Source organism: Suncus etruscus, chromosome 12 (assembly GCF_024139225.1).
Source record: "Suncus etruscus isolate mSunEtr1 chromosome 12, mSunEtr1.pri.cur, whole genome shotgun sequence".
Classification (NCBI taxonomy): Eukaryota; Metazoa; Chordata; class Mammalia; order Eulipotyphla; family Soricidae; genus Suncus; species Suncus etruscus.
The window spans coordinates 95,900,358-95,923,780 of record NC_064859.1 but is presented as its reverse complement, the minus strand read 5'-3'; the positions used below and the strand labels follow the sequence as shown (position 1 = coordinate 95,923,780).

At 50.2% G+C, this 23,423-nt stretch overlaps 1 protein-coding gene across 1 annotated transcript in view; it reads left to right on the top strand.

Annotated features, from left to right (window-relative positions):
• The window catches only part of GALNT14 (polypeptide N-acetylgalactosaminyltransferase 14), a 130,199-nt gene that overhangs the window by 68,109 nt on the left and 38,667 nt on the right, over nt 1–23,423 (top strand). Inside the window, exon 2 of the mRNA XM_049784189.1 lies at nt 20,937–21,106. Coding sequence (XP_049640146.1) covers nt 20,937–21,106 — 170 coding nt within the window. The remainder of the gene's footprint in view (nt 1–20,936; nt 21,107–23,423) is intronic.

The window sequence follows — 23,423 nt, the reverse complement described above, 5'->3', positions numbered from 1 at the left end:
GCACTCGCCAGATCCACTTAGTATGTCATATCCCCGATAGAAATGATTGGTTAACACCTTCCAGAGATTGAAAGATGGTCCTGGGAAGCTGCATTGCCTGTTCCGTAGCTGAGAGTGGGTGTGAATTTGATAAAGGCTCCTCAGTAGCCAGGGAATTGGCACAGGAAATTGTGGGGAGAAGCAGAAATAGACAACAAGCAACTGACAACTATGGTCCCATCCTGCAAGGCATGCTGGGAATATCCCACTTATGTCCATGCTGGGCTCCTTCTGGATGCTGCTGAGGTCTGTGGCTCAGCCCTTATGGGGCTGCAAGGCCCAGTGATCTGGGATGTGAGTCTCCACACTGTGGGCTGAGGTGGATGCTTCAGTCTCTGCTGGGCCTCTGGACTCTGTAGAGTGTCACTGAGAGCAGACACTGGCTTCACCCCCATAGGGCATGTGATGATTGTATCTGGAGAATGGGGATTCCCCAGGGGTTTAATAGGAATCAGAGTGCTTTGGTGCCTCCTATGGTATTGAAAACATGGAAAGAACAAGGAAGTGCCCCAGGAGGGAGCGATGTTGTGATTCTTGGAAAAAGGACCTGGGGATCCAGTTCCAACTCCTCTTCCTCAACTTCTCTGGTGGTTTATGTAGCAGGACAGCCCCTGAAGAGGTTGACTGATGGAGGGATGGAGAATGAGGCCCTTTTCTTCCAGCTCGGAGCACGTGTCTGCCACCCTGTCTAGCCCACGGTTCTGAGGTGAAACGGCGGGTAAACAGCTCGCAGACAGTCAGGCTCGTGGAAATATTTGCTTTATTCGGATGGACAAAACTGAAGTCCAAAGACTCAACTTCAGTTCCAGCCAGCAAAAAAGCCCCCGCCTTCCACAGACCCTTGCTCTTATAGTCCAGAGTCAGGTCCCACCCAATGGTGGGATCAGATACCAACCAATGGTGGAAGCAGAATCAGGTCCTACCCTAGGGTGGGGGCAGAATGCCAGGTCACACCCTAGGGTAGGGCACAGATTAGGGTGAGCAACATAGTAATCCCCCAAAATATTTACATACACAACAGTTTGAATGATGTGGGTGTGTGCTGTTAAAGGGAACTTTGGGGGAATCACTGATGGCTGAACCGCTGGTTTGGGGGAGCAGTCCTGTGATTAGGGCAGGGGACAGCCCAGTCCTGTCTCCTACCTCTGTGATGCAGCCACCATAGAAGTGCCAAAGGGGAAGCTGAGAGAGTTTGGGGGTTGGTGACCAGTTGTTGATTTGGGAGAGAGGGGCAGCCTGAAGAGTGAGGGCCTCTTCCTGCCCCCACCCCATACCTCTCAGGTATCTCTCCCAGGTTCATTCTGCACACAGGAATCACTCCTGGCAATGCTCAGAGGACTATATCAGATGCCAGAGATCAAACTCAGATCAGCCTTGTGCCAGGCAAGTACCTTAATCACTGTACTATCTCTCTGGCTCTGCCTGGGCTTGTAACTGGTCTCTGAAGTGAGGTGTCTCATGAAACAGAATCTCTGGGCAGATAATATCAGCTGAAATTCTTTCAGCTGAGAGGACTCTTTCTTGCAATCAGGTTAGTGCTGAGTCCAAGAATCTTCTAGAACCTCTTACCAGATAGTGGACCTGTGTCTCTCACTTTGAGTGACAGAACGAAAGAGCACAGCAGGAGAAGATTCGATTGCAGACTGGCATGATGGGGGCCTGTACCCAATTTTTAGTCATGTCCATCCAGTCCTTGAGCAGAGGAACCCCTTCTGTCTCAGACCAACACCCCACCCCATGGTGGTAAATTTATGGGCATGATCATACTTTCTGTGCTGGCCTGTTGGCTTCTTTGAGTTGAATAGGTGGATTGGCCAGACCTGCAGGGAACCTCAGGGCCAGAGCTGGGCAGAAGCCAGACCTAGAGCAGGACCCACTTTGGTAGCTTGGATGGACCCTTCTTTATTTGTGGGGAGCACACTCAGCAGTGCTCAGGGGTTAGTCTTGGCTCTGCACTCAGGAATCACTCCTGGAAGACTCAGGGGACCCTATAGGAGCCGGGATTCAAACCTGGGTTGGCCTTGTTAAAATCAAACACCCTTCCCACGGTGCTATCACTCCAGTCCCAGAATGGACCCTTCTGACAAGGTGCTGGCTTCAGAGTCTCGGACATCTCCTAGGAAGCAGCTATTTCAAGCTGCAGCCAGACGGGTTGCCTTCATCATGTCTCAGTCCTACTCACAGCTTTGCTGGGGCCGAGCAGCCTCGCCAACCATCGTGGGCCATGTGCCAATGCCTATCTGGGGAGAGGGCACAAGATACTCTGCATCCAATTAAAAGCAACAGGAGGGTGTAAAGGAAACGGGAAGTAATTCTGCTTTTTGGAAGCCAGCCAGGACATCCACACGCCAAGATTAAGAAGGATAATAACAACAGCCATAATAGTGGGGAGAAGAAAGCGAGTACAAGGCCTCGGGGACCAGGGAAGTAATAAGAGGAGAAGAGGAAATCAAGATGGACAGTCTGACCTTTGCAAGTCTCCTGTGGAAAAACCAGTGGTCTCCACTTACTGCCGAGGAATCTCCAATAAGTACTGACCTTTGGTCCTGAGCTCCTGCTGGCTCTGCACTCGGCACCTCCGGGGATAAGCTCAACGGTAGTTAATGCGGAATGTCAGCTGGTCAAAGCCATGGGGGCTCACTGGCTGGCCAGAGCCCGGTGTTGCTGTGAAGCTAAGTTTTAGATGGATGTTTGCAATCAGCGCACTTGGAATCAGGCCAATGGCCTGTCTTAAGGTGGGTAGGCCTTGTCCAGTTAGTGGAAGGACAGAGACATAGCTGTCCTGTGAAGACACAGCACAGAAAGTCTCCCTGGCTTTCCAGGCCTAGTTTTGCCCAAGTCAATTCCTTCGAACCTCTGGCTCCCACCGTGTCTCCCTCTCTCCGGCTGGTTCTATTTCTCAGGGACTGATAACCCTCACTGTCTCGAGGATGTAAGATGGAGTTCCAGGAACTGGTTCCCTCATTTCACTAGGGTCTCCCCAGGTTTGCTCTTTTTTAAAAAAACTAATTTGAGTGATAGCACAGCTGTAGGGTGTTTGCCTTGCATGTGGCAGACCTGGGTCAGACTCGAGTTTGATTCTCGGCATCCCACATGGTCTCCCAATCCTACTAGGTATGATCCTTGAGCACAGAGCCAGGAGTAACTAATCCCTGAGCACTACCAGGTGTGGCCCCAAAACCAAAAGTTGAGCTTCAGACATACAATGTTCCTACACCCTTTCCTTCACCAGTGTTCATTTCCTGTCACTATTTCACCAGTTTTTCTCCAATCTGCTGCCTCTATATAAGATACCTCTGTGTGTATATATGTGTGTCCATCCCTCTCCTTCTCTCTCCCTCTCCCTCTCTTTCTCCTTCTCTCTCTCTCTCTCTCTCTCTCTCTCTCTCTCTCTCTCTCTCTCTCTCTCTCTCCCCCCCCCCTCTTCGTTTTACACTATGGTTTGCAATATTGTTACAAGCACATCACTTTCCCTCCTTTCAGCGCCCAGTCCTTGTTCAGAGCAATCATTTACAACTACCATTGTCACCGTGGCCCCTTCTCTGTACTCCCTCCCATCACTTCTATTATCCTTGGATATTATCCTCATACTACTTTTTTAATATCCTGCAGATGAATGTGATCACTCTGTGTCTGTCCCTCTTCCTCTGATTCATTCCACTCAGCATGACAGTCTCCATGGATAAGCAAATGCTATGACTTCATTTTTCCTGACACCCAGCTCTGGTCTGGTGCTCACCCACACCCATATGTCAGCATGCCTTTCAATGTTTTCTCACTGATACACTACCAGTTCTTCTCATTTTGGGGTCTAGCTCTGTCTTGGTTTGGTCTAAAGGGGTGGGGATCCCTTTCTTCACCCCAGAGCAAGCAGTTTGCCCACCCTCCCTGTCTCTAACCACTTCTTCCTGTGCCTGTTTCCACTGCTCCCCTCTTTCTTCACTTTTACAAAGTCAGCAATGGGGCAGAAAGGTCAATGAGGAGGCTTGGCACCTTGTCTAGCAGACTGAGATAGCTGGTGTGGGGTTTAGATATCTGGAATCAGACCTCAGACCTCCTATCTCAAGACTTCAGCTCAACAACCTTGTGCCTTCTTATAAACATTTCTACCTCAGTCTTCCCATCTCTGCAACAGGCTGAAGGACTATAGTGAGATCTTCAACCTAGAAAGATCACATGACTGGAACCACATGGAAAGAGAAACCCCACAGAAACTGTTATGTCAACTAATTCAGTGATTAGCATGGGCTGAAAAGAAAAGAGGTGTCCACCTCACTGGCTGCAAAATCTGTGCTGGGTCCAAGTTACGTCAGGCATTTTACCCTCTAGTCTTGGACCCTACATCTATTAAGCCCAGTCTGACACCATGGTCAAGAAGCTCATCCCTGAGCCTGCAGCACAGGGCCCTTCTTGCTGGATGTTTTCATGAGTCAGAATTCCTTTTCATACCAAAGTCAATGTTTTCATCATTCTTTAATATGGCAAAGAACCCTGAACATCTCAGACTCTGCCCAGAGGAATTCCCACCAGTGTCCTTGCTATCACAGAGCTTCTGTCCTGTAAGAAGAGACATCAGAGGTAGGGGCATAGCAGTGGGGTGGGATGCCAGAAGCAGCAGAGATCAGTGAGAGGCCTGGGACAGGCCCTCTAGAAAGGAGACATGCCACTGGAGTGGGAGAAAATGGGACTCAGTATCTGTCTGAGGCAAGAAGTCTGAAGGTAGAGATCGAAGGTGCAGGAGGAGCAGGAGACCAGCTAGCATGGAGCGCAAGGAGAAAAAGGACCAAGTAGAGGTCTTCAGGTCATTGAAAAGGTTTTATTTCTGGATGACAAGCAGAGTCAGGAGAGGGTCCAAGGCAAGTTTGGGCTCTGCTTCCAGGTTTAGAAGGATCATTTCCATTAGTTTCTATATGTTTCTCTAGAGAGAGATACAAGGAGACTGGTCCATGAACGGAGCCCCAAAAGATGACACTGGAAGGCCTGATGTCACTTGGACATAAGTTTCCACTTTGTCAACAGAAAGTTCTCAGGGAGGAAGACAGACAAGAGCAGGGTGCTATATAGACAGGGTCTGAGGAGGGCAGATTGGATTCACTGCCTACTGAGGTGGGGAAGGCTGTGAGGAGAGAGGAGAGCTGAAGGGTAGGGCTCTATTGCTCAGGGCACTATAAACTTCAGTGCTGGGCAAGCCATTGGATATAGAGAAAGAACAGGGGAAGAAGGTCTGAATTTAGGATTTAGCCCTGTTGAAATCCATGGGGTAAGCATTGCTCATAGAGGGAGGATGGACAAAGAAGATGATTGGCAGTGCTGGGTCACTTCAGAGCATTGCAGGGAGGGAGAGTCCGAAAAGCAATGACAGGAAAGATGAGAGAGTGACATCCTGGGTAAAGGAGGTATGGCTTCAGGGCAGGATGGAGCACTGTGCAGCAAGGTTGCTGAAGCAAACATGAAAGAACTAAAACTCCTTGATTGCATTCAGGCATGGGAAGTCAAGCACAACCTTCCTAAGGACCAATCATACCTCTAGAATGACCTTCAAGGTTCATTCATACATCATAGATGACCATCAGAGATGGCCTTTCTACATCATGGGTGACCTAAGATCCACTCATTTATCATGCATAGTCTTCCATGATCCTTTCATATACCACAGATGACTAAATAAGGCCATTTAGACACCATGGATGACCTTCATGATCCATTCATACATCATAGGTGGCCTAAAGAATTCCTACACCATGGGTGACCTTCCTAGAAACCATTTTCATACATCATGGGTGACCCTACAAGATACAGTCATATGTGGTGAGTGACTGAATAAAACCATTCATGCATCAAGCATGACCTTCCTAAAAACCACTCATACATCATGACTGACCTTCCTCAAAGTCGTTCTTGTATCACAGATGAACTACCCAAGGACTGGCTTATGTGCCTCTATTTCAGTGGACACAGCTGACAAGCCAATGAGGTGGGTCTACCAAGAAGATGAGGATTATTCAACTGTAAAGAAAAGTCAGGAAAGAGAGAGGAGACCTGGGTAAAGGGAGTATTTCCGAGGTCAAGAGTGTTTTGGGGTCAAGGGAGTGTTTCCAGGATGGGAAGAGTTATTCTCTGTTTGTGGGCTGATAAGGATGGACCAACCCAGGCAGTGATGAGTGGAGGAAGAGGGCATAGTGAAACAAAATTCCTGTGGAGAAGCCAAGTAGAGTGATTAGGACCACCTAATGTGGGCCTGATTCTGCCTGATGGCAGAATACTTCCTCCTCTGAGTTATTACTCAGGGAATATTAAGCTGTATGCCTTGGTTTTCCTCCCCTCTGTACATTTTCTTGACCAGATTCTCAGATAACTTAGAATGTAGCTTAATCCCTGGCCTAATTTGTTGGATTTTCCCTGTTCTTTGAGACCTGTCTCTAGCATGTGTCTTCACCTGAGCTACCCTTCTCTCCCCAAAGTGGTCCTGTTGGCTTTGTGCTAACTGTGAATACTCACCTTCAGTGTTTTGGGGTAGCAAGAGGTTCTGAGTGAGACCTTCATGGGTGAAAATGGGTAAAATGTCCTTTCATAAGGCTGGAGAGACAACACAGTGGAGAGGGCAATCATCTTGCATGTGGGTCATACAGGTTCAATCCCCTGTACTACCATATAGTCCCCCAGCTCCATACGGCATGATTCCCAGGCACAAAATGAGGAGTAAGCCCTGAGCACAACTGATTGTATCCCCCAAACCAACCCCCGCAAGTGGCCTTAATCCAGAATTCAGAGAGGGGCATCTTCAAGCCTGCGTGTGTGGTCAAGGACAAGATACCCAACTCATAGGGGTGAGTGGCCCCAGGTAGGTCTGATTCTGGGTTCTGGCACTCTCCACAGAGATGCTCTGGGGGTCTTGAGGCATTTTTTGGAGTGTGGTTACATCCAGACTGGAATGGAAGACTGCCCCCACCCCCCAAAAAATCAGGTAGGGTCAGGGCTAACTCCTTAGCCCCTATTGCTTCACACCCCAACACTCATGCCTACTAGCCCATCCCTACACAGAGCTTGCCCCCAAATGACATCCTTTCATTGAGCACAGCACTGTAATTTGTAGTCCTTAAGTCACACTCCACCATGAGCCACTTGTGGCATCTACCGCTTTATTTTGATTGCCTGTTTGTTTTTGCTCATCATCATTGTAAGGAAATGATCTTGATGGAAAGGACATTAAGGGAGGGGTATCTGCTTTCACTCCCTGGCCTTTCCCAAAATGTGAAGGTTTCTCTGAATTTCCTTCCATCTGCTGTTTCCTGGGAGACATGCTGAATTCTACCTTTGCTTCATAGAGAAAGGGATCACAGACTCCAGACAACAGTGGGGGCAGCCTGGGGACCCTACCCCATAGGCTCTCCCACCCAAGACTAGTAAGCTTATTCTGTGAAAGAACGAGCAATAATTGTCTGAGACCCATTTGTTTTCACTGTCAATGTTTCTCGCTGCTGTTGGTACCAGAAAGCACATCACAGTATGCAGGACAGTGTGGCCTCAGTATGGATCTAGAAAAGGCTGGATTTAGCCTTTTAAGGATTTAAGTTTTTAGAGTATTGAGTACAATCCCCTGCCCCCCCCCCCCACTCAACCTCCTTAACAGCCTATTCTTGCCTCCACACCTTTTGGGGACCATATTTTTCTTCTCAGAACTTGGCGTACCCCTTCCTTGCCTCTGAGTGGGACCTTCTGCCTGGGGGTGGCTGCTGGTTCTTCAGCTCCCCACTCCCCTACCCTTCGACTCTCTGGCAGTGCCTGCCCAGCTCCCTCTGCGCCCATCGGGTGGTGATTAAGAGCCCAGACTCTGGCTCCTGACAGCAGTGGCTGAGATAAGGCCCGTGTACCAGGGCAGAGGCTGGCCGCAAGGGATGTGGGGTTTGCTCCTGGAGAGGAGTAATAAGCATGTAATTGGCTTTTCAGAAACATGCTGGCTGCTGGGAAGTTGGGGCCTCCCACAGCCCCACCAGGCTGGCTCAGCCTGAATAAGAGAGAGAGAGAGATCGAGAGAGAGAGAGACAGAGAGAGACAGAGAGAGAGAGAGAGAGGAGTTTGGGGCCAGCAGGTGCCCCCCCAATCTCTCACACTCGCTCAATGTGTTGTGATATTTGGAAGCCAAGAGGAGAGACAAGTTGGTGTGAGGCAGCAGGTCGCCTCTTTCTCTGGCAACATTCATGGGGTCTGTATACATTATAAAGCTGGAGAGGCCATGTGGGACCCTACAAGGCTGCCTGACAGTGGAGGCAGACAGGTCACTGCCCCAGTCCAGTGCCTCGATTTCGGTAGCTAAGACTGTCCTTGTGTGATTCCCCCAAAACTGCCCACCCCCTAGTCCTGTGCTGACCATGTTGAGAGGGGTTGCTGAGTGCCCCCACTGCCTCACCTGAACCTTTCTGTTCTTCGGCTGTGATCAGCCCACATAAAGTTATTCAAAATTTCTGCTTGTGGGGCTGGAGTGTAGCACAGAGGGAGTTTGCCTTGCATACCGCTGACCCAGGACAGACACAGGTTCTATCCCTAATATCCCATATGGTCCCCCAAGCCTGCCAGGAGCAATTTCTGAGCACAGAGCCAGGAAAAACCCCTGAATACTGCCGGTTGTGCCCCTCCCCCAAAAATAAACCCAAAATCTCTGCTTACCTTTGTTGAGTGGATGGAGGAAAGGCATCTTTGCACTTTAATTAGCATCAGCTTTAATAAACATGATCAAAAGGCACAATTTCTGCAGCCAGAGACAGAACCCAGGAGGAGAGAGTGCTAGCCTTGTATGCAACCAACTGGGGTTCAATCCTCAGTTCAATCCCATATGGTCCCCTGGTCACTGCTAGGATGCATCTTTGAGCACAAATGCATTTGTGAGTCCTGACTTCTAAACAGAAAAGGGGACCAGTTCTACGGATGGTTTCATGGCCCAGAAACACACCTTGTCATGTCATAAGGAGACCCCACTCTCTGAAATTTTCTCCAACCCCTAATGAGGTGATAGCCTGGGTGCAGCCTGAGGTCAGGGGTCAGCCACAGGCCCTCCATGCCCCCACATTAGTTTCCCTCACTTTTGGCCTTTTATGCTCAGGAATTTAGCCTCTTGACCTGGACCTGGGCTGGGGACAAGTGGATGATGCCCACGAAGCTGGTTCCTCCTATCATAGCAAAGCCCTGGTGCCTACAGATACTCCCATCCCCGCAAGCCTGGCTACATGTTGATCTTGGACTCCACATAGGGTTGGGCCCTCCACAAGAAGGTCAGACTTTCACACTCCTCTCAGGGCTTGGTGGTCCTTGGGGTTCCTAACACATTCTCTTTCTGGACCAGTGTCTTGTGCAGCTACACTGATGGCTGGGCTAGCTCTGGGGTGATCTCCATGGGGCATGGAGGTTGTGGGCTCACAGGGCAGAGGCTGAAGGGCAGCTCTGGACTGAGGATGCTTGGAGAATGACCTGACCTCTTTCTCACCATGACCCAGCCAAGAGGTGCTGGGACAGAGATCTCAGGTGTGAAAGGTTTGCTCTTGGCTCACTTAGAAACCAATTGGTGATCTCAGCAGGAAGCAGAACTGCTCCCCACCCTGCAAGATTAGTGTCAGTGCTCCCTGTCAGCTCTGGAAGAGTCAGGGAGGCTGCTGGGTGGCCAGGTACTGAGGAGGGAGGGGTGCCAGGGTAGGACAAGGGCCAGTGCTGCTTCCTAGCAGATCTGCTGCTCTCCCTGCCCCACTCCTCCCCACCCCTGCTCACTCATTCTGCTCCTCTCTTGTGCCTCCCACTCTCTCCCACCACTCTCCTGCCCCTCACCAACCCCTTCTCTTCTTCCTGTTCCTCCCTTGCCTGCCCCCCCCACATCCTTCCCTCTACTGTCCATCCCTTAAACCCCTTCTTACCCTCTCACTTCTCCCCTGCTCCTCCTGGCCCCTCCAGCCCCTCTACTTGCCTCCCCTCCATTCTTGCCCCTCTCTTCCCCCCCTACTCCTACCCCTTCATTCTCTCCCCTGTCCCTCCCTCCTTTCCTCTGTCCTTCCATCCTCTCCCCTGTTCCTTTCTCCTTTCCAAGGCCTCTGCTTCCACTCCCTTACCCGTCCTTCCTTTCTACCCCTAAACCAGTGCTTCTCAATTATTTTCTGTCATGCTCCCCCCAGGAAGAAAACATTTTTCGCGCACACACCCCCTGCGCAACTGTAAATAGTATCTTTATTTAAAAAAACTTTAACCTGAAAAGCAAAAATATATAAAATAATTTGAGCTGATTTTTTAATCAGAGGTGATGTCTAGATTAATGGCTCCAATGAGCATATTTTGCAATGCATAGCCTTTCGAAGCAGGGTTTGAAGCAGGACACAGCAACTCTCAGCTCCAGAGATGTACAGAGACATAAACTCGGGGCTTAGCTTGTTATAGCTGTTTGCCGAGGTCAAATGCGTCCCCCTTTATGGAGCCTTTTGTCCCCCCGGGGGACGAGCCCCACTATTTGAGAAGCACTGCTCTAAACCCTCCTTCTCTTCCCCTGCCCTCTCTCCCGTCCTGCCCCTACCCTACCTTGTGTCTGCTCCTACCCCCATAGGTCCCTCTCTACTTGGCCTGCTGCCTCTGGCCCTGCACAGTGGCTTTTACCTTTCCACAGTGGACGTTTCTCCTGTGTGAGTGTCTCATGCTCCTTCTGAAGCTCCACAGGCCCCAGAGAGTGGCCGCCAGCCTTGGTGTGTGTGTGTGTGTGTGTGTGTGTGTGTGTGTGTGTGTGTGTGTGTGTGTGTGTGTGTGTGTGTGTTTGGAGGAGGAGGTTCAGTCCAGGCCCAGCCTCAGCCTCCTCCAACTCAGCTCAACTCCCAACCCTCCCACCCTCCAGCCAGCCAGCCCTAAGTCAGCTGCCAAGACTCTGTGGCCACAGCTGTGGCCTCCTCAGCGCCCAGACAGGCTTATTGACCCCCCACACACACACACACCGGAGAGAAGGCCATGGCACATTCTTTAGGGCAGAAGGCCAGTCGTGCTCAAACTTGGGTCTGCTGCTGTGGCTATGGGCTCTGCCCCTGCTGTGCATGACAGGGGCGTACCGACATTCCCCTCTGGGGCCGTGAAAAGGATTAAATGTGATGAGTTGCTATTGTCTGTAATTACTCGGCAAATATTTGAGCGGTGCCATGTGCCAGGAGTGGCCTGTGATGGTTGTGGTACCCAGCATGTACTTCCTGCTCCCACAGAGACCCTGAAAGATGGCAGAACCCCTCTAGGCTGTGAGGGAGAGTGGAATAGACTCAAGAGTGGCCTCCAGAGACGCAGGGAGCCTGCAGGCTAGTCTGTGTGCCAGATGGGCATTTATTTCATACTGAGGGTGTTGGGTAGGATGGTCAGACACAGCCACTTGCCCAATTCTCAGCCTGGAGGGCCCATTTACACAGCAAATGTCTTTTCCTTTAGTTTCTGCAGGTGGGTATGTCTCATCCAGGATTTGACATCACCTGTCCTGGGCCACTGGCAGTGACTGAACCCTTTTTCTGGGGTGGAAACAGCTGAACTGCTTGCTGTCTTCCCTGCTTCTCCCAGGGACCCCAACAGGCGAGGCTCAAGCCCCAACTAAAGGTCTTGTTCTACTTCCATCACTTCATCAAGGGCTCTTCCAGATACAGACACACAGATCAGAGCCTTGGGGATGCTGGGTGGCCTCTTTCTGGGTCATTTCCCAGACTGGGAGACAATTAGAGGTACTGGACAGGTTGGCCCATGCCTTTACTGGGGGGGCACATTTGGGTAAATCTTTGACACATTTGGAGAAAGCAATGTCCAGTTGCTTGTAAACTGAGAGGGGCCAGCAGATCAGAACAGACCCATGGGTGGGAGATTGCAGGGACCCATCAGGCAGAGTCTGAAGTTCCATAGAGGGAGTCAGGATGGCTTGAGCATACAGTGGGAAAGCCCTGAGGTGGGAGTACTGGGGTCTGTTAACATTTGGAACCTGGGAAGTTATGTCTGAGAGGGGAGAGGGTTGATTGGTGTTGGAGTCCAAATCCAGGGAAGGCCACACTGGCTGGGCCTCCATTAAGACTCCGGAGTACATGACTGTGTGTTTGAGACCAAGATAGGATGTGGTAGACACACTGTGGGCTCCAGGTGATTGGGTTCTAGCTGAGGTGACAGAGACATACCAGGATGGGTCTCAGGTGCCTGGTCACGTGGCTGTGCGGTTGGCAGCTCCTTTACCCTTGGTGCTGGCCGTGCAAAGAAGAGCACAGAATCCACTGGGAAGTGGCTGGGGAAAGACTGGCACCTCATGGCCATGGGCACAAACCAGGCAGAGGAGCTGAATTACGCGGCTCAGGGGAGCAGACGTGGGCTGGGTGGAGAAAAGAGGCACCAGTCAGCAGGTGAGGGAGATGCTGAGTGGGGGAATCTGCACTGAGCAGGAGAGAAGTGGAGCATGGGAGCTGTAGCAGTGCCTCGGTTCTGATGGGGAGAGAGCAGCCAGCAAGGGAGATAGAGAAGAGTTTGGCTAAGAGAAAGGGGCCTATTATGGGGGATGGAGGTCAGGGGCTCTCTGAGAGGGAGAGGAAGGAGTCTGCAAGTGCTCAGCTGGATACCTGGGTACCTGGTAGTTATTTGCCAAACTACAGATAATCACCGTAAGCACACACCCTATTCTAACACCCAGAGCATACACCCTACTTTCCCTTATCCCCTTACCCTATCTTCCCTACATACAGAAGCACACACCCTGTTTTAATCCCCTCTCATATCTTACCCAATTGGCTGACACAGGGTTCATAACTTACACTCCCCTAATATAAATATCCCTTTCTTCCTACAATAAACTCAAGTTACTCTACCAAAGGGGCTGGTAGATACTTCTCTGTAAGTCCTCGACTCATCCGAGATCTGACCTCACCAGCGACTTCTGTATTTTGGAATCTCACCTTACCAGCCTCATTTACACCCACCAAGGCTCTTTTTTCTTCTCCTTAACTTATTTCATTTTTGCGGATCAACAGGCCCTCGGACTAGCAGATAAGACTGCAAGACCCAGGGTGCAAGAGGAGACCAATATGCTTGGCCTACCCCGAGTTGGCACGGTAGTGTGTGGCATTGGCAAGGGCTGGGCAGGGCAGTATTTGCCCATGCAAGGTTGTTCTCACAGCTGGCCTGGTCCATGCAGAATCCCCTTTTCCTGAATAGCAGATAGCGAAACTGAGACAGTCCCCCACTGCTATCACCCCAACAGCAGAGGCATGTTCCCAGTTCCCTGTCTGAGATAAAGTCCCCTTGGCTTTTTTTCCCCAGTAATCCTCTTTAAGATGCCATAAAAAAATGGCTCATTTGGAGATGTTTGTATCTAAAAGAGCTGAGCAACATTGGGAAACTCATCTTAGCCGGCCCTGGCTTTTTCTCCTCGTCCTACCTAGCCTTAGACCCCATCCCTGCAGTTAGGTTTTCACTCCGAGATGCAGGGGGTGTCTGTATCCGGGGAAGCCCCTGGGCAGGTACGGGGCAACCCAGCCTGGCCCTGAGCCACTTGGTGCAAAGGAAGGTTCTGCATAGGAGGCCCACGGCCCATACAAGGAGTGCTCAGGAAGGCATGGGGCTCCCACTGCTGAGAGTGAAGAGGAGATAAGCTAGATTTGGGGAGGGTGCTGAGGGGAACAGACCAGTTCCATCTCCTGGAACAGTGCTCATCCAATGAGATAGAAAGCCAGTAAGGCATTGGGCAAGGGCTCTCTCCCTTTCTTCTCTCTCTCTCTCTCCAACTCTCTTCTTTTTCTCTCTCCCTGTCTCCTCTACTTTTTTTCTCTCTTCTTTTCCTCCCTCTCTATCTCTCCCTCTTTCTTCTTTCTCTCCCATTCTTTCTCCCTTTCTCCCTTTTCCTCTGTTTCTCCCTCTCTCTCCCTCTGTTTTTCTCCCTTTTCTCTCTCCCTTATCTCTCTGTCTCTCTCCCTCTCTCCTCTTTTCCTTTCTCCTCTCCCGCTCTCTTATTCTCTCTCTCCTCTTCCTCTTTCTTTCTACTCTCTCTCCCTCTCCTCCTCTCCTCCTTTCTTTCCCCCCTCCTCTCTCCCTATAAGCATGGCTCTGAGGACTGTGACCATGATGAGTGAAAACTCTGGACACGCAGTGCATGACCATCACATTCTAGAAGTTGCTTTGGGGGTGGGAGAGGCATTAAGTCTCGCTCTGGCTCTTCTCCACTGCCCCCCTCGGAGCTCAGGATTCATGCACGGATGGGCCTGTGGCCAGGTGCTCTCAGGAGGGAGAAGTGGGGTTTCCCAAAAGCCGGGATTTGGGCAGCAACGAAAGAGGCTTCAGGCGAGAGACGGCCAGTGGGTCTAGTTTACAGAAGCAAATGCAGCATCAGACGCTTCTTCAGGTGCAGGCCAGATGCTGGGCAGAGACTTCCTACGTGCCCTGAATGGAGATGGGCCGGATGCCTGGTATAGTAGACTGGGCTCCCCGCATTTCTCCCAACCCTGAAATGCAGCAGAGGATTTGCCCTTAGCAGATTGGGGGGGGGGGGGGGCTTTCTTCCCAAAATTCATCTGACGTCTGTGGCCTCCGGGTTGTGTTTGATATTAAGAGTCCTTTTCATGAGAAGCCGACCCAGCCATCCCCAGGGAGACCTGGGAGACAAAGTGGCTTCAGCGTTCCTTTTCTCCAACCCTTGTTTAACAGCAAGCTGACCCAGTTTCCAGAGAGCTGGAGGGTATCTGGATGTCACCGGATTCGCAGGGACAGTTGCAGTTGCAGCTACACTGAGCTGTCCTGGCACCTGGGAAAGATCTCGCTTAGGCCCCAGAGGCAAGGGGAGAGGCACACAGGCACCATGCAGGCTTCCTGCTTGGGTGTGAGTAGCAGGGTCAAGGATTCTGGATCCTGGGGGCCGGAGAGATAGCACAGTGGTAAGGCATTTGCATCACATGATTCAATTCCCGGCATCCCATGTGGTCCCTGAGCTTGCCAGGTGCAATTTCTGAGTGCAAAGCCAGGAGTAAACCCCTGGGATCGCAGGGGTGGCCCCAAAACTAATCAATTATTAAATAAATAAATAAATAAGACGCTTTAAAAATAAAAGAGATATAGCATGGAGGTAAGGCGTTTGCCTTTCATGCAGAAGGACAGTGGTTCGAAGGACGGTGGTTCGAATCCCGGCTTCCCAAATGGTCCCCTGTGCCTGCCAGGGGTGATTTCTGAGCCTAGAGCCAGGAGTAACTCCTAAGCACTGCCGGGTGTGACCCAAAAACCAAAAAAAAAAAAAAAAAAAAAAAAAAAGGAATTCTGGATTGGATTCTTCAAACTAGAATCTTTAGTGCCTGGACATTTGCTGCCTTGCTTCGGGGAAAGCACCACAATCTCCAGAGCTGCCAGAGGAGACTTCCTGTCCTGCTTTGGAATCAGCAACCCTGTCCTGCCCTCAGCTCTGCTCTGTCACGCAGGTCACACAGAGCAGGGACCTTGGCGGTCACCTGTCTGGGTTTCATCCTGGTACATCAAGGACTCTACTTCAGTAAAGCGACATGTGTGCGTGCTTGCCAAAAAGCACACCTATAAATAATAGCGCCAGGGTGGTTCAGGTTGGTTTGTGGCATTTGCTGACAGATTTAGGACAGAGCCAGCCCGGAGGACACCCTGCCCAACTGTGCATCCTTGTTTTGCTGGGGCATCTGCCACACTCCTGAGGCAGGTCTGCTTCCTGACTTCCCCCTCTCGTCCTGGTTCCTCCCTCATTATTCTTTACTCCCAGAAGAACCAGAAGAGACAGTGAAAGTTTGCCTGCTTCTTTGGCTAAGCAAGTCCCAGCCCAGGCAGCCAAACCCCATAAAGAACAGACACCCTCTTCCCAGGATTCATAGACACAAGTGAGGAGAGCCCCCCTTGTTAGGATGGGAGTTCTGGGGTCTCTGGTGAGTTCAGACTTCTGAAGTCTCCCCAGGATGGCTCCCACATATATCTGTGCTGAATGAGCCCAGACCTTCCCCCTAAAATGACTTAGCAGAATGGTCACGACGACTTCCTGACTCACAACCTTGGCATCTGCTGGGAACCCAGCTCAGTGTCCTTTTCTCAGCTTGGCTTGTCCTTTCCATGGTGCCCTGTTTGGACCCAGGCTCTGGAGGGAGCATTGGATGGAGGAGCCACACCAGGCGTGACCGGAAGTACCAGGTTTGAGAATGACCTGGTGGCTTTTGTGGTCACTGGGTCGCAGGGATGCGCAGTCAGGGGCATAGAAGGGGATGAAGAGTCAGGGGTGTTGCCAGATCTGGTTTCTGCAGCAGGAAGGAAAGGAAAAAGAAGTGAGAGGTAATTGGCCAATTGTCACCCCACTAACTCCCCATTAGCATTCAGCCCTGAAAGGAATAATAGTGACAACAGGTGCCGCTGGCAATAATCTTCCATCGCATGCATGTTCTATTCTGCCAGGCAGTTTATCACAGGTCACCTCATTGCCAAGACCTCAATGGGGCTGGCACGGTGGCAAGGGGTAAGGATTCGCTCTGTGCACCTTGGATTGCATTCCTAAGGATTGCACTTCTGCGCAAGGGATGGAGCACAGCATCTGACATGAAACACTGAGATGAGAGCACTGCTCGGGGCTTGCTGCTCCTTCCACAAGTCCTTCCACATGGGCTGCACTTTTAGGAGGTATTTGTGCATAGGGAGGTGTTTCCTGGTGCCAGCTGCTCCAACCAGTGCCACCCTCCCTTAGGAACAAACTCCAGTTGCTTCTTAGCTTGGGTGCAGTTGTGCCAGTATGACAGGGAGCCTAAGTGGGAGAGAAGTTGGCAGGCCAGCCAGCCGTGAGCAAGGACAAGATGGAGCCCTCCCTTCAGTTCCTGTTTCCCTTCAGCTTCCCCTCATGATTTCTGACTGGGTACTTGTCAAGGGACCACAGTTAGGTGCTTACAAGCTTGTTTTTCACTCCAGAGAAACTTGGTTTCACCAAGAGTGCATTTGGTTTTACCCAAAGAGGTGCTTAAAGCAGAGTGAGATTTAGGGTACCTCTTGTTCATGTGTGAGTTCCACTATAGAGCTCGGTTCCTGGGACCCTAAAGACACCAGAGTGATTCCTGGAGGTCGCTGATAGGAAGCTTGGCCCAAGAAGTCGAGAAAAATGGGACCCCCCACTATCCTGAGAAGCACAAATCTCAGGGGTTCTTCTTCTACAAGATATATGCAGTGTGCATAAGAATTCGTTCATAAGTTTTGTTTTCACTAGAGTCAGACCCTCCAATGGTCTGAGGGACAGTGAACTGGCCCCCTGTTTAAAAAGTTTGAGGACCCCTGTACAAGAATCTGGCAAGTAGGGTAAGTCTCAGACCATGAAGTACCTTTCTCTAGTGGCCTCGGGAACACATAGTTGCTTATCACCAGTAGGTGGAAAGTAAGCCCCACTCAAGAGAACCCATGTTTTATGCTGACTGGCAGTATAGACCCCTGCATGGCCTGGTTGGCACCAGTATCCAAACATCCAGCCCATGACCACCATCTTATCCTCCACCATCCAATCCTCCACCATCCAAGCTCTCAGCTCTATCTTTATGTACATGGTCCTGCAGTGCTACTTCCTGATCATGGCAAGTTCATCCTCACCATCCCTGAAGGGCACCAGCTCCCTTATTAGTCACAGGTAGCTGCCAACCTTCCCCAACTCCATCTCTTGCCACTGTGGGTCCAGAGCAGAAAGGACCAAAGAACTCGTGTGTCCTGGTGACCAACAGCCTTGCCCAGCCACTGAATACGAAGACAATAATGCAAAGATAAGTAGGGTGTCAGACAGACCACATGCCTGGAAACACCTCTCTGCAGAGAAAGAACCTTGGAGTTCAGTGATGAGCATCGAACTTTCTGGGGTGTGGATAGGAAGGATGAAAGTGGAGCCTCCAAAATTTATTGGGAAACCAACCCTCAACTACCACACACACACACACAACACACATACATACACACACACACACACACACACACACACACACACACACTGCTAGCTCATCTCCCTGCTCATGGAACCTCCCTTTTGTGTTAATTAGGAAATCAATTATTTCTCGGTAGAAGGGTTGTGTGTTGTCTAAATTTCTGTTTTTCTTTTCTCCCATCATTCTTTGCATCATGTTCTGTTTCAGCACATTTCACTACCAACAGCCTGTGCTACTTCTCCCCAAAGCTGTATTTGAGGGAACAGAGTATGTGATGGGGAATGAAGAATGTAGAGAGGAGGGTGGTGATTGGGAGGAGACATGAGGCCTTGGGGGCCCATCTGTGGAAGTCGTCCCCCAAAGAGAGGACTGAAGTCACTTGGTCAAGAGTACACCCGGACAACCAGGACCTCCCACAATTCAGAGACCTGGAGTTGGCTGCCCCCAAAAGACCCACTTTCTAGGCTCTTGGGAGAAGCAAAGAAATGATGAAAAGAGATCAAAGTGTAAGCTCATCCCCACCAAATGTCCTGCTGTCTCATTTGGTGTGAGAAATAGCCTCGCTCCCCTTCCATCGCCCATGCGTTCTATCTCTCCAATTCCTCACAGAGTGACTTTCCTCTAATTAATACTAACCATTAAACCTCAGCATTGACGGAGCAATTGCCTAATTCTGAGGGAATAAAAAAAAAAGTAAATTTATGACCGATGCCTGTGATCCAATGAATCCTGGAGAGAAGGAGAGGAAACCCTGGCGAAGATAAATAGAAAGCCAAGTGGGATATCGACTTGATCCTTCTCCAGTGCAGGGTAATTTGGCTTCGAAAGTGAGTTAGATCATAATAAATTAAATTTACATTTCTGCACATCAGTTAAATAACTCCCAAGACAGAATTCCAGGGAGAGAGAGGTGATAATACATGGTGGAAATATTAAAATGGAGATTGTATCTAATAATCCATAATTGATGGGCTACCCCCAGTTCTTGCCTTGGTCCAGAGGAAGGGTTGGCCTGGCCCACCTTTGCTCTTTGTTACGTATGTGGGGATCCTCATTCACCCAAAGGGACAGAGCTTGCTCCTTCAACTAGGCCCCAGACATGTACAGTCCTCACTGTCTTGATTGGTCCTTAGGAAAAGGTCATTTCCCAGCATGCCCTCAGTGGGAAACAGAAAATTAGGAAGCTGCTTTTGCATGTTTGCTAACTTCCGGGGCTGACAGGGCTTGCAGAGAAAGAAAAGAACATCTGTCCAGTTATGTGTGAGGAACTTGAGTATTATGGTCCGAAGTCCTAACTTGGAGACCCCCGTCCGGAACTCCCAAAAAGCTCCTTGTGTTCCTCTAAGCCTCAATTTTTGCTTCTGCAGAATGGGAGCTGCATCGCTAGTGTGCTTGATTCCCAGGGGTGACCGCTAGGAGACTCGTGCCAGGAAGGGCTCTGCAGGCTCCAGGTTTCTGACTGGTCTGCTTGGCAATGAGTCTGTCATTATGATGCTTTTGCATAGAAATTTGATTCTTTTACAAGTTTTTTGTCCTTTGGGTTAATTATTTGTGTGTATGTTTTGCCTATATTGTTCCTTCTTTCCCCTTTTCTTTCCTTCCTTCCTCCTCTCTCCCATTCTTTCTTTTCTTCCTTCCTCTCTCCATTTCTTTCTTCTGCCTTTTCTTATTTTTTCCTTCCTCCTCTTGTTTATTTCTTTCTTTTCTTCTCCTTTCTTTCTTTCCTTCCTTAGTTCACCCCTCCTTACTTTCTTTTTTCCTCCTTTTTTCTTCCTTACATCTTTTTTCTTATTTCTCCCTTTTTCTTTCCTTACTCTTTTCTTTCTTTCCTTATTTTTCTTCCTTTCTTTTTCTTCCTTCTCTCTCTTTTGCCCTTTTTACTTTTTCTTTCTCTCTTTGTTCCTTCCTTCCTTTTTCTTTCTTCCTTCCTTTCTTTCTTTCTTTCTTTCTTTCGTTCTTTCTTTCTTTCTTTCTTCTTTCTTTCTCTCTCTCTTTCTTTTTTCTTTTCTTTTTTTTAATTCTCATGTCTTCTGGCTCTGTCTTCAAGGATCCTCCTAATGGAGCTCAGGTGACCATTTGCAGCATCAAGACTAGGACTAGGGATTGCCAGGCATCCCTCTCCCTTCACACACTGCCCTGTCTCTGGGAAGTCCTGAGCGGATCTAAATTTGGCATCTCCTTTCTGCTGGCTCTCAGCTACATGCTGTGTGTGTGTGTGTGTGTGTGTGTGTGTGTGTGTGTGTGTGTGTGTGTGTGTGTGTGTGTGTGTGTGTGTTTGAGAGAGAGAGAAAGAAATAGAGAAAGAGAGAGAGGGAGAGAGAGAAAGGTGTTCTACTCTCTAGCCCCCCCCCCCCCAGGAGTTCTGGGCATATCTAAGGATACCACTGGCCTGGGACATTGTCTCCCCTTACTTGGCCTGATTTCAGAAGACTTAGTGAGGGACCCAGGTATCATTTCCTATGGGACAGCCCCAGAGCTTCTTATCACTCAACTCCCAGCTTCAGTACCTGGGGGTCCTCTCTGTCTTTCTCTGTCTCCCAAGGGGCAGTTTCCTTCCAGAAAGACATGTTAAAAAACACTTTTGTGGTATTTGGTGCAACAGCCTCTTACCATTAGTCATCACAGTGTGGCCTCCCCTCACCTGGTCACCCAGAGTGGCGGACTCAGAAGTCACCAGCAGGTGGGCAGATTGGGTGACACTGAGCAAGCACCCACTGATGAGCCCCCACCCACCATGGGCTGTTCCAAGAAGGCATGCGGCTACAGTCCCTGACTCATTCCCATCATCCTAGTTTCCCACCAGCCACAAGTGGGGGTCACTTCTTGTGGGCTCAGGGATGAAACAGCCACATGCAAGGCTGGTCCCTTGTGCGATACTCCGGGTTGGGTGGGTCGCCATGCCACTGCCTGCCTTTCCCCTGCTCTGATCTCTTTGGGCTCTGCTCCCAGCTGCTCTTCTCTTCTCAACTACCTCCCCTTGTTGGTGTCATGCAGACCCTGGATGCTGACTGGGATGACCCCTGGGACAAGTTTGATGAGCGGAAGTACCTGAATGCCAAGAAGTGGCGAGTTGGCGATGACCCCTACAAGCTGTACGCATTCAACCAGCGGGAGAGCGAGCGCATCTCCAGCAACCGGGCCGTACCAGACACTCGTGACAAGAGGTACCTCCTCCTCTCTTCCTCTCAACACCCCTAGCCCTTCCAGACCACCAGCAGTCTTGGAGTTCAGGCCATGCTCTGTGCATAGCAGCAAACTTGACTCCTAATTGGCAGGGCACTTATGGCATGTTGCTTTGCTTTGCTTGTGCAACTAATTGTGTGGACCATTCCCTGGTCCCTTGGAGGGGGGGCTTCTGCACCTTACCCCCCAACCCTGTCTTGCCAGGAAATAATAGAGGATTATGAACCTCAGTTCCCACAGCTGGGAAGACCCCACCCCAATCAGCTCAATGGTCTCCTTTGTGCCGAGAGAAAGAGAGAGAAGGGAGGGGAGAGAGGAAGAGAGAGAGAGAGAGAAGTTAGAGGTGCCTCCTTCTGTCCCCTTGAACTTACTACCTGTCTCAGCATCATTCATGTGGCCCCAGTGGGCCACACCTTGCATTAGGTGGCAGAGGTCAGGTCTGGCCAGCAGGAAATGGTCCATTTATTTCCCAGTGCTCAGATACTTTTGGGAGCACTTTACTTCTGTTTTAGCCCTTCCCATGGTCACCCCAGCTCACAGCTTTCCAGGAAAGCTGGAACAAAGTGGTCAGCTCAACCTCCTGACACCCTCCAAGCTGAAAGCCCAGCCATAAAGGCCAGGGAAGGCTTCTCTCCATCAGTGGTGGGTGCTCCAGCTCCATGAGACTGACATGTATGCTGGTGTGGGGGGGTGCATTTTCTGGAAAACAGTGAGAACTGAGAGACCTGGGTGCTCCTACTCTGGCCTCTATATCAGGGACTGTGGACAGTGCATTGTGGACATAGGGGCTTCCGAGCCTTCGGGTTCAAATTTTCAGAAATGGAGAAGCTGATGGTGCTCAGGTTCACAGTCAGTGAAGGCTGCTGAGCTGTTTCCCCAATGTAGCCAGAACCTCTGAGTTCTGCAGCACAAGTCCCTACAGTGGAATTTTCCTGTTCATTTATTGATTCCTTTCCTTCAAGAAGCTGAGTCCTGGAATCAAGCCAGACAATGAATACACTGAGGTCACCTTGTCCAGGTCAGCAGGTCCACGAGCTGATTGCCCCTGCATTTGACCTGCTGCCGGCCAGGGGCCAAAGTGATAGTATAGTGAGTAGAGCATTTGCCTTGCAAGCGGCCAACCCTGATTTGATCCCACGCATCCTATATGGTCCGCTAAGCCTGCCAGGAGTGATTCCTGAGTGCAGAACCAGGAGTAACCCCTGAGTGCCACAGGATATAGCCCCCAAACAAAAGCATAACCAAAAATCTAAGCTTCTCTCCTCTTACCCTTTTGCACTTCCCCAAAGGGCACTTTTCTCCATTTTTCTGCCCACCCCCCTCAGACTCCTGGTAGGATGTTGGATTTCTTTGAGCAGAGATCATGGAGAGGAAGCTGGGTGGAGGAAGGAGACAGGAGACAGCAGGACCCTGATATCTTTCAGCACACAGCTCCACCCTTGTCCTGAGGCCAGGCCCAAGAACTCCAGAGAAACTCCAGAGGAACAGAGGGACCAAAGGACCCTCTGGGCAGGAGAGTTTGGGCACTGTTAATAAATAAATAAATAAATAAATAAATAAATAAATAAAACAGCAATGACAGCTCTCTGGCTTTGTCCTTCTATCTGTCAACCTCACAATCTTGTGTGGCATGACCTTTGCCAACTACTTCCAGGTCAAGTTTAAACCTACAGCTGCTGGCTGGCCATGGACTCCTGGGTCCATCATCGCAGGCACTCACCACTCCCTTCTCACTCCCTCCTTTGCATTTCCATGAGGCTTTGCAGTTAAGCTTCTACCTGTGATGACACCCATTGGCCTCTAAGGGGTGTCAGTCTTGGTCTGCCTCTGCCCTGGTGCCTGGTGGGTGCTGGGAATCAACCAAGACTTAGTAAACAAATTCTGGCAGCACAAGTGGGAAGACAGCTGACTGCCCTCTTTCCTCTGATCAGACGAACAAGGGGGAAATAAAGAACAGAAGCAGTGCTCCCCACCTGTGATCCTTTGAGGGGCTCTAGCTGAGGACTGGGGAACACTCAGCAGGTGGAAGCCGACGTTTCCCTGAAAGAATCCTCATTACCGAAAGAGAAGAGTGAAGAAATGGCATGTGGGAGGGGGTCGGAGCTTATTAAATTTGCTTCCAATTTTCTTACCACTGTAATTGGATTCTGATTTATAGGATGCGTTTGGACAGCACCCGAAACAGCACTATTAGCTGAGCATTAGAACAAGTGCGGCAGGAGAGGACAAGCAGGAGGGGGAATGAGCTGAGAAATCCAAATAGATAGCGGGAGGGGTGGAGGGGAGGAAAGGAAGCCA